Source organism: Pseudonaja textilis, chromosome Z (assembly GCF_049901715.1).
Source record: "Pseudonaja textilis isolate UNSWEBS1 chromosome Z, rPseTex1.2, whole genome shotgun sequence".
Taxonomy (NCBI): Eukaryota; Metazoa; Chordata; class Lepidosauria; order Squamata; family Elapidae; genus Pseudonaja; species Pseudonaja textilis.
In genome coordinates, this window is record NC_142008.1 from 23,704,893 (window position 1) to 23,716,946 (window position 12,054).

At 36.8% G+C, this 12,054-nt stretch overlaps 1 protein-coding gene across 1 annotated transcript in view; it reads right to left on the minus strand.

Annotated features, from left to right (window-relative positions):
• The window catches only part of CUBN (cubilin), a 153,060-nt gene that overhangs the window by 115,651 nt on the left and 25,355 nt on the right, over positions 1 to 12,054 (minus strand). The window contains 2 exon segments of the mRNA XM_087917141.1: positions 10,594 to 10,784; positions 11,280 to 11,442. Coding sequence (XP_087773267.1) covers positions 10,594 to 10,784; positions 11,280 to 11,442 — 354 coding nt within the window.

Here is a 12,054-nt window from a genome sequence, read left to right on the forward strand (position 1 = left end):
ACCTTAAGTAAAATCTTCTACCCTGAGCTCATGTTCCTTTACTGGACAAGACAGATTTGCTTTCAACTGTTTATGATCTAGATACCATCAAAGGTAGGGGTGTCAAACTCATGACATCACGTGGTGGTGTCACATAATGTATTGGGACTTTTCCCCCTTCACTAAACTGGGCATGGGCATGGCCAGGGTGTGATGCATATGGCCCATGGGCCGGGAGTTTGACACCCCTGGTGTAAGTGGAAATTATTCTCAGATAGGGAATCGCTGCTATAAAGTACAAAATGTCCTCTTCACCCTCTTATTAGAATCTCTGAAACGTAAACATATATCCCAAATTGCTCAAAAGGTGAAATAAGAAAGAATGAAAAAGGATTGCTCTATGATAAGGAGATTCCTAATTAGTTGGAAAAGACATGTTAGATACAGTAATCTTGGAAAGATTTACTCCAAATGGCAATTTTTTCAATCTTGGCTGTCAGAATTGTGCATCCTATTTAAAAAGATCCAAAAAATACAAGAACTTATAACTTAACTAATACTAAACTAATGCCAAGTGTGGTTTGACTGGACTATTGCAAGCAAGGGTTATCATAAGGCACACCAGAAAATGAACAAAAATAAGAATGTATAATTTTATAACTATTAAAGGCTAAGCACTTGGTTTATCAAACTTAGTTAAAATTGTTGTATTATGTGTGTACAGGATTGGGCTGAACAGATAAACCATAGATTGAGCATTGTGCTATAACTGCAAAAAGTAGTCAGTCCAACATTAATCAAGATACAAAGTTGAGATCACAAAATTGATTGATAATTCTGTACTACCCTGTGGGGTACCTGGAATACTGAGTCCAGTACAAGAAGGATGCTGAGGATTTAGAAAGGATAAGAAACAGCCAAAATGGTGAAAGGCTTGGACCCAGACTTCTATGAAAAATAGTTAAAAGAACCATTTCCCACACTATGTTTAGCATGGAAACAAAGCTAAGGAGAGATATAACAGCATTATCCCAATACTGAAATGTATAGTTCCATAGGGAAGACAGTTTGGATTTACAGGTAGTCTTCTGTTGACAATGGCATTTGAGTCTGACTTCTCCACTGACTTTGCTTGTCAGCTGTCAGTAAAGTCACAGATGGTTATCATGTGATTATAGGATAGTAAAATATCATAATTGTGAGTCATGTACTTAGCTCCCAACTCACAATCACATGACTAAGGAGATGCTGCAAAGGCCAGAATTCATCTGAGGGTAAGACAAAAACTAGTGGGTAGAAGTTTTACAAAGAAAAATCAACAGAGAAAATAAGAAGAAATTTCATGGTGACAGTTATGAAGCAGTAGAGTAGCCTGTTTTCTGGAGCTGTTGGTGCTTGCATTACTGGAAGTTTTTGTACACAAAGTTAGGTAACCATTTGTCTAGGATGCTCTGAGGATTCCTGATCTAGGTAGGGGATTGGATTTAGTAACTCTTGTTCTTTTTAGTCCATCATAAATGTTTACTAATGATATAAATACCATTAAAGATCTACAGAATTAGCATCACTTTGAACAAAACCTCCAAATGTAACAATTAAAGCTAGAGGATCAGAGATCCCAATCAGATTCTGCTGTTATAACTAATTTGATGATTCCTAACTGGATTTGTAAAGACTGAAGAAGGAGGCAAACATTTTCACACCAGGGATGCCAATTACATAGATATATTTCAGAATCACTAAGTACCATGCCAATATCTTATTAATACATAGAAAGGACAAGAGAAAGGGGCAATAAGATCAAATCACCATTGGTTTAAGAGTTATTTGTACAATCTGCAGTAAAATTCATCTCTAGTCAGAAGCATCTGCAGAGACAGGGCAAAAAAGGGCAAAAAGATGGCATTGTCCCAGCTAGGATATTGACAGAAAAATACAGGATATTATAGAATAAAAATGAGTAGGCAGAGAAACAATTAAAAAAATATGGATGAATAAGTGAGTGACAGCTATATATATATCAGCCCCAGCCAATGAAAAGAGAGAGATGCTGTACTTCAGCAATATTTAGATAGAAAAACAACAGTTCTCTACCTCTAATTTACCATATTGCAAGCAGCATTCTTCTATTGCAAGAGCCATAGCATGGATCACACCAATGAAACCAAGTTACATAGGCCTTAAAGCACACAGGTTCAGACTACATATTATTATAAAGTAAGGAGGCCAGCTTTTTCCAAGTTTAAGGGCTAAAGAAACATTTATTTTAATAAAAATTGACATCTGATTCTGTTTGGGTATAACAACTTTGGAAATGCATTTCTAGATAAGATTTTGTTCTGTTCCTGTTTTGTTTTAGTTACTTGTCTGTTTTGGTATGCTTTCATTTCCTAACTCATTCATAACTGCCAGATTTTCAGTAAATATTATTCCAGAGCTATCAGTTTAGAGGAACCTGCTATTTCCTGAAAGACCCATTGAATTTTGAGTATGCTCAGAGAAAGGAAATGTAGAATACATTTCTCTGTTGTTTGAAAGGTATATAAGCAACTATTCATGATATGGCCTTAACTGCTTTGCCCAGAATGCTATGCACTACCAATAACTTTTGTCTGCTATAGTTACAAATCATTTAGTTAATTGGATGTCATCAAGTTTGGTTTAGCTCCTGGTAACTGCACAATTACTTCAAATTAGCTACAGATCAATGCAATTCTAAAAAAAAAAATCTAAATGGTTTAATTGATCTCTAGCACTGCCTTCCTTGTCAAAAAGGGGAAAATATTTAAAAAGTTGGAGGAAATAAGATAAAACTGCTTTGTTCTCTAAAACCTCACACTAATACAGACACATTCTATAAAATCAGGTAAAGGTTGTGTACATAGTTTCCTGAACCCCCACCCCCATCTTTTAAAAATCCTTGTCTTCTGGGTCAAGTGACCAGAATAGAATAGAAAAGAGGGTAAATATGGAAGAATTGATATCTTTCCATTGACCAACTCTTTCTCACATGAATGAATTGATGGGGGTTGATTTTCCTTTCCATTGTTTTTCCTTCATAGCTCCCAGATGAATACAGACCATTTCCAAACTCCACCTTTTTTCTTTTTGCTACTTTCTCCCCAAAGAAATTTTAGTTCCAATCTGTCTACTTTTTTAAAAAAAAAATCCTGTTGATGGACAGAAAGTTGATCCCATTTATGAAATTTCTTTCCAACATTCTATTCAATAGAAAGAACAAAAGAGCAAGCTAATATTAACAAGCAAAACTGTATACTCTAAAAAAGATATTAAACTAAGACCATATGTTTTAAATTGTTTATTTATTTTCAAGATATGTAAGACCTCCCAACTCAAACAATATGAGTCTGGACAACATGTTGCATATACAACTAGTAATACAAGATAATAGGTATAAGTATAAATATAGTTATGAATACATGAAATGGATACATATAAGAAAAATAAAAAGAAACAATAGGACAGGGACTGTAGGCATGTTGGTGCATTTATGCACGCCCCCTACAGACTGCTTAGGAAAGGGGTGAGGTCAATAGTACACAGTCTAAGGTTAAAATTTTGGGGGTTTGGGGAAGAAACCACAGAGTCAGGTAGAGTATTCCAGACATTGATCACTCTGCTGCTGAAGTGGTATTTCCTGCAATCAAGTTTGGTGTGGTTTACCTTGAGTTTGTATCTATTGTGTGCTCTTGTGTTGTTATGGTTGAAGCTGAAGTATTCATTGATAGGTAGGACATTGCAATGTATGATTTTATATACTATACTTAGATCGGACAGAAGGCGGCATAGTTCTAGGTTTTCTAGGTCTAGAATTTCAAGTCTGGTGGCATAAGTTATTCTGCAACGAGTAGAGAAGTGAATATTTCTTGTGAAATATTTCTGGACTTTCTCAACTGTGATAATATCAGATATGTAATGCGGGTTCCAGAGTGATGAGCTGTATTTAAGTATTGGTCTAGCAAATGTTTTATATGCTCTAGTTAGTAGTGCGATATTACCAGAGAAAAAGCTATGTAGGTTTAGGTTAACAACTCTTAATGCCTTTTTGGCTATGTAGTTACAGTGGGCTCTAGCACTTAGATCATTAGAGACGAGTACTCTAAGAATTTGGATCATCAACAAGGTCTTGACTATTCAGCTTGTATTTTATTTTCTGATTTATTTATTTTTTGCCAATATGTAAGACAGAGCATTTGTTTGTTGAGATTTGAATTTGCCGTTTGTTTGACCATTCTGATACATGGTATAGGTCAATTTGAAAGGTAGCTGTATTGTCTGTGGTATTGAATAGCTTTACATCATCAGCGAAGAGAATGCAGTTGCTCTTGATATGATCACAGAGGTCATTTATGTAGTGTATGAAAAGAGTTGGTCCTAGAACACTGCCTTGAGGGACACCACTGTTGACAGGTACAGAATTTGATAGGGCGCTCCCAATTTTGACCCTTTGTTGTCTGTTTGACAGGAATGCTTCTATCCAGTTATGCAGGTGTCTAGAGATACCAAAAGATTTTAGTTTTAGGGGTAGTTTGTCATGTGTATATGCAGTATAAGAGTTGCAGATTACAGGATAGTTTTTTTGAAACCAAATTGTTTATTAGAGAGTAGGTTGTTTGTCTCTAAGTGGAGGATGATGGATTGGTTAATAATTGATTCCATGACTTTACAGGTGACGCACATAAAGAGATTGATCTGTAATTTTCAACTAGGCTGGGGTCTCCCTTTTTGAAGATGGGGATGACCGTGGCGAGTGACCATAGGTTTGGCAAGAAGCTGGTCCTGAAAGATTTTTCAAAGATTATGCTTAGAGCTTTGGCTATGACAGTGGGTAGCTTTTTTAAGAAGTAGACACATATTCCATCTGGTCCAATAGATAGAGATGGTTTTAGATTGCATAGTGCATTTTCAACATTGTCTTCTGTAAAATTGATATGTATTAGATCATTATAGTTGTCTGTGATTCGACTAGGAAATTCTGGGCATGATCCATTGCTGTTTACAAATACTGAGCCAAAGAATGTGTTAAAGAGGTTGGCTTTAACGGTGTCGTTGTTGCAGTCTTTGCCATTAGGTCCTTTCAGGGGTGGGATGGACTTTGAGTCTTTTAATTTGTTGTTTACAAAATTGTAGAAAGCACAGGTAGAATTGGTGCATAGAAGGTTTTCCTCTTGTTTAATGTGATAATTGGTGCATTCAGTCTTTATCTGGTGGCATAAATGTTTGTATCCGCTTTTGAAGTTGGCGATGTGACCAGATTTGTTTTTCCACCAAAGTGATCTCTTTTTGGATTGAAGCTTCCTTATTGTTATGGGTAATCTGTTTTTTTCTGGTTTTGGGAGTTGTTATTGGTACATATAGTTTGATGACTCTTTGGACTTCAAGTAAAAATATGTTGTAATGGTTTTCAACAATATTGCATCCAGTGAATAGAAATTGCTAATCAAGGGATGAGAGATCGTTGTCTATCAGATCATAATTGCCTTTTTTGAAGTTATAATTCGGGATCACATCCTTGTGATGACCACTTTATGGAACAGTTACATCATTTGTATTCATGACAAAAGCACTGGCAAATAGGATTGCTTAGCCAGCTGATACGTACCATATCCAAAAGCATGTGCAAGTAATGTACCATCTAATCAGTAATTTGTGCTTTTTGAGGAATTCTGATGAGTTTGGATGTGTATTTAATAAAAAGTACAGGTAGTCCTCGACCTACGAACCATAATTGACCCTGGAATTTAGGTTGTTAAGTGAGACATTTTTAAAGTGACATTTTTGCCCATTTTCCTACTTTTCTTGCCATATTTGTTAAGTGAATCATTGTAGTTGTTAAATTAGTAACATGGTTGGTAAATGAATCTGGCTTCTCCCTTGACTTTGCTTGTCAGAAGGCTACAAAAGGAGATCACATGATCCTAGGACACTGCAACCATCATAAATGTGAGTCAGTTGTCAAACGTCCGAATATAAATCATGTGATCATGGGGATGCCGCAATTATCATAAGTGTGAAAAATGGTCATAAGTCCCTTTTTTCAGTGCCATTGTAACACTGAACAGTCACTAAAGGAACTGTTGTAAGTTGAGGACTACCTGTAATGCAGCCACTGTTGCAATTGTTAACAGCAAATTATCAGTGTTTTCCAATGGTTATTCTCTGATTGGGTTTACATTAGAACAGTGGTCGCCAACCAGTGGGCTGGGGACCACTGGTGGTCTGTGAGAAAATTTTGGTGGTCCGCAGAGAAATGTCACCCCCAAAGCACCCCCCAAAGCAATTAATCCAGGCTGCACGGGAACATAAGGCTGTGCTGCCCACATGGCCTGGGGGAACACAAGGCTTGCATTGGTTGCATTGTGAACAACACGAGGGAATGAGGGGAGGGAGGAAAGGGCAGAGGGGGGAACTTGCCCCATTCATCCCATGCGCCTTACCTGGTTACCAGGCTGCTTCTTTCTGCTTCTGCTTTTGGCTGCATGCAAGGAAAGCAGCAAAAGTCTTTCTTTCTCTCCCCCAAACTCCATCAGAAATGACTCTTTGGGACCCTGCAAGGTATCCTGTCCCAAGAGGCTGTGCCAGCATGTCAAGTCTCACAAAGACTCATTTCTGGTGGAGTGTGGAGGAAAGAAAGGAAGACTTCTGCTGTTTTCCTTGCATGAAGCCAAAAGCCCCTCTCTCCCCCCTAACCCAAGAATGGAGCTGGAGATGGTATCCTGCGATCCCAAATAAAGAATGATCGATCAGTAGGAAAATGGGGTGGGGGATTTTCCTGCAGACTTTTCTGGAGGATTTTCCCATGGACTCTGGTCCCCAGGATTTAAAATTATGAGTTTTCTGGTCCCTGAGGTCCAAATGGTTGGTGACCCCTGCATTAGAGCACAGATAAATATATTATCTGGAGTTTTAGAGGGAAGGGCCAGAACTCCCAGGCACTGTTATTGTTTCAAAGACCAAAATATCTCCCACTCATGCTAAAATAGACAGCTGCATATTTGATTCTAAACACTTTAGCGCTTTCAGAGAGCAATATTGCATTATTGCTCTGAGGCCCATGAGAAATTTATGATTTTTCAAGATGTGTGGCCTTGGAGACTCTTCTCAGAAGTATCCTATAGTCACCACATTTGAAAACCCAATGATCTAGCAGATAGTCTTTCAGGATCCTTGCAAGAAAGGAGGCTATTTTCCATTCTGCCCAATCAAGTTCCTATGCTTCCAAATAGCAAAAATATTGAATTTCTAAGTGTTTGTTTAGCTTTCTATACTCATAGTTCTCAGCCGGGTGGATGTGTGGAGGTTCAGAGAGGGTGAAAGGAACCTCCAGAAGAGACACAAGATTCAAGCAGGCAAACCTATAATCTCTGGAATTAATTCCCAGAAGACAAAGGAAATGCCTTGCTAAATTAAACCTATTGTTCCTTATTAAAATTGTTTTTGTTCCATCTGGTTTAGGGCATGTTACTATGATTTTGCCAACAACCAGAGAAGGAAATTATGAATCCAAATAAATAAATGTTTCTGTTTTCATTTTTATATCAGATTTCTGTCAGATTTTGGAAACAAATTCTGCTTATGAAAGAAGGAAAGAAGAAATAAATCTATACATTCTCGATATTTTTTCACATACATCTTTTTTATTTATGTGAGCTAATATCCTTCTAGATATTAGCTCACATAAATCTTTTTCAACATTTCTCACAAGGCAAGTTTAAATAAAGACAACCAAGGACATTTCCTTCTCGGTGTTTCAACTGAAAAAGTCATATGGAACCAATTTGCTGACTCAAAATGCACAGACTAGGAAGAAGAAAGTGCAAAAAAGATCACCCAATCTGTGACCCACCTTCAGAGCCACTAAGATTTGTGGAGTAACAAAATTCCCTTATCCCAACTCCATATATAAAAGAAATAAAATATATTACTAGAACTTTGAATTTTGTTTTTTTGAGGGACTGTGATGACTTTGCATATGTATTTAATAAAAAGTACAGGTAGTCCTCAACCTACAAACCATAACTGAGCCTGGAATTTATGTTGTTAAGTGAGACATTTTTAAAGTGAGTTTTGCCCTGTTTTACCACTTATCCTGCCATGATTGTTAAGTGAATCCCTGTAGTAAAGTTAATAACATTGTTGTTAAGTGAATCTGGCTTCTCCCTTGTCTTTGCTCCTTTGTCAGAAGGTTACAAAAGGGGATCACATGATCCCAGGACACTGCAACCATCATAAATGTGAGCCAGTTGTATTTCTGTACTTTTGTATGCTGCTTTGCCAAGCACAAGTAAAAGCACTGAAATAGTCAGGGGAAAAACAAAGAATAACATATGAGCTGAACCAGGAAGTAGGCAAGAGCTGTTTGGAGAAACAGATGTTCTCAAGTTCTGCAGAATCAGAACAATTCAAAAGAAAGAGCAGCATCTACCGCTGTTTCAAAGAATCTGAAGTAGAACCCGAACTAAACCAACTCCAACCACAGAAATAATTGTCATGAGATCAGTCAAGGGCCAACAATCCCCAAATGGGTTGAATCATTGGGGTGCAAATAACATGAACCAAATCTAGACTTGTAACAGTTTCAATAAAATTCAAGCACTTTTCTCTAAAGGTCTGAACGCAGGATCTTTTGAGGAACCCAAGGAGAAAAAATACTCAGTCTTTGACTTATGATCACAATGGAGGCAAAAATTTATGTTGCTAAGCAAGACAGTTTCAAGTGAATTTTGCGCCAATCCTTGACACAGATGTTAAGTGAATCACTGCAATTAAGTTAGTAGCACAGTTGTTAAGAGAATCTGGATTCCCCATTGACTTTGCTTGTCAAAAGGTTGCAAAATGTGATCACATGACAGTGCAGCTATCATAAATATAAACCAGTTGCCACGTATCCAAATTTGATCACATGACCCTGGGGATGCTGAAATGGTCGTAAATGTGAAAAGTGTCACTTTTTTCAGGGCCTTGTAGGTTCAAATGATCACTACTTACAAGGAATGGTTGTAAGTCAAGAACTATCTGTGTTTCCTTTACATAACATCTTATAATAAAATATTTCTTTATATTTTTCACTGAACTCCCAATACATAGAATTATGCAGAAATTGCTATTGCATTTTGTTAAATGTTACTGTCTTGAATAAAAGTATTCATCCATCTTTAAAGTTAGGTCCCTTTAAGTCCTGGGGGATTGCCTTTAATTACCTCAAGCCAAGATCATATGATAACTTTCTCCAATTAGCTGAAGGAAATCTGTCATATGTTCCTCATGTGTTTCTTTTTTAAGAATATCTTAAAATAGCTGGATCACATTGTAAATTTCAACTTCTCCCCTCAAGACACCACTACAGAGCACTGCCTGCCAAAACAACTAGATACAAAGATAGTTTTTCCCCCCATGCCATCAGTTTGCCGAGCATTTAATTCCCACAGCACTGTTTTATTTCTCATCTTTTTCATCTTCTCTTTTTTACTACTATCTTCTATTGTTTTTTATGATTTATCAATTGTTTGTAACTTCTGATTAATGATTGTAACTATGATCTATAATCTATTACTGGTGTTTATATGTATCTTATGAGCTTATGCACTGGAAACAAATTCCTTATGCAACCTCTGACAAGCAAAGCCAAGAGAGAAGCCAGATTCACTTAACAACCATGTTACTAATTTAACAACTACATGTTACTAATTTAACAACTACAGAGATTCACTTAACAAATATGACAAGAAAAGTGGCAAAAAAAGTCACTTTAAAAACTGATTATCTCTCATATATCTTTGTATATATGTTCCTGTAATATATTTTTTATGAATAGATGGCTTACTTTTCCTGCTCTCTCACAGTTTTAAACCTCTTCAGTAATATCTAGAAAATTTTCCACTGAATAAAAACAGTTTATAGTTAACAGCAGTTTACAGGTTTCTAATAGCTCCTCAGAATGAACAATAACATTTCTATTTTTCCATAGTGTTTGGGATGTTTAAATAACTTAAAAGATGACAGAGAGAATTTTAAGACATTCATTTCACTCCTTAAAATTCTTCAAGCAGCCTAAATTGAACAGTTTCCAAATCCTGCAATATACTGCCCAAAAATATCAACCCAATACTTTCTGGTGATACCATGATATCATCAGGAACACCATTTAGTCACACCTCTTAGGCTAAAATGGATTGTTTTTTGCTTTAAACTTTTCCCCTGATATAATTTCCCCAGAAAGCTGGTTGATGTCAAGATCACAATGAAATGGAAATAATATCTTCTAGACCCTTGAGGCAAGCTAATTGCCCCAAGGCCCCCTTTCTTTCATTTCTGGGGAAAAGAAGAGAAAAGAGAACTAGTCCCCGATTTAGATTTATCAAATTTGTCCTTCACCAGAGGTGGTATTCAGCAGGTTCTGACCTGTTCTGGAGAACCAGTAGTGAAAATTTTGAGTAGTTTGGAGAACCGGCAAATACCACCTCTGACTGGAGATTTTACAGTATCCTTCCCCTGCCACACCCACCAAGCCATGCCCACAGAACAGGTAGTAAAACATTTTGAAACCAAGCACTGTCCTTCATCATTTTTTAAAAAATAGAAACTAATAATTACCTCAATATAGTTCTGGGAACAGTTAGGATGTCTTTCCAGCTCTAGGTGTGTGAAATTCAAGTATATTTTTTCATTGGGTGTCTGACGAATGATATAAATACATTGTCTGTTGTTCAGATAAGAATTGGGCCAGTAGGGAGACATGATGGCCCCACTACTATCTGTATAATTTCCTCCACAGTTAGGATCTACTACATTAAGAAGAGTATTTAAAAAATATTACTCAAAATAGCACTGAAAAATATAACCAGTCTTCAAACCAATGACCATGGCAGCAACTACACAATCATGCGATCGCATTCAACAACTGGCATGCATTTATAAAGGTCACAGTATTGTGCAGTCACATGTTTGTCATTTATGACTTTCATAGCTAGCTTCTGATAGGCAAAGTCAATGGGAATACCAGCAAGAAGTTACAAGTTGCAATCAAATAATGTCATCCTTAATAACAGCAGCCAGAACTGTAATGTTTCACTTATCAACCCCATTGTATAGCAGTGGGGTTGCTGATCCCATTTACAGTCACTGAATAAGGAGTATCTCAGTATGCTTTGCTCCAGACATGATATATAGTCTTCTTCAGCCTGCTGCAGTCTTGTGGGATGAGAATTTTAAAATTAGGGTTTCCATTGCCAACATACCTGAAAGGCACCAGAAGATGGCTGATAGGGACAAATACTTACCGGGTGATGTTATATATGTGATATGGAATCCTCTATTGTTATCAAAACCATTGGAATGAAAATGTATCCAAGCATATGGACCAGTGGTTTGAAGAGGAGGTGGTAACCCAATACTGCAATATTTCCCAAGGAGGGGATCTTGTGAGAGAAGGCCATCTCGAATCTAAACAAAAACATGTCATCCTGTATTTGTTATATTTTGTCAAATGTAGGCGTACCATCTGTATCTAACATTGAAAACATATCTATTTTCTCTATTATTATTTTTTCTACAATATTTCATATTGCCTATAATAAATTAATTTCAACAACGCAGATACTTATTATTCTGTTTGATGCTACTCAACTGATCTAATGTTTGTATCATTGATTGCAGGCAAAATAATAAGCAGAGCCACTTGGCCTAGTGGTTAAGGCACCAGACTGGAAACCAGTGTCAAAGGCCTAGGAAATCAGGAGATTCAGGAAGTTCAAATAAGTATTATAAAGATTTATTGCAAGCATATGTTCTCTACAAGAATCTTGCCAAGTGACTATTAAGGAAAATGCATGGAAATTAAGAATAGAAAGGAATTCAAGGTGGCTGGATTTAGACTTTGGATTCAGCCCCTCATGGTGTTGTGGGGGAAAACAGGAGAAAGTTGCATTGGTTATGTTTGCCGCCTTGAATTTTTTTTTTGAAAAAGCAGAATATACCTGTAGCTATACATTTATCCACATACTTCTGCCTACTAAAAAAATAATTTGAGTAAGGGTTGTACACATAAATCCACCG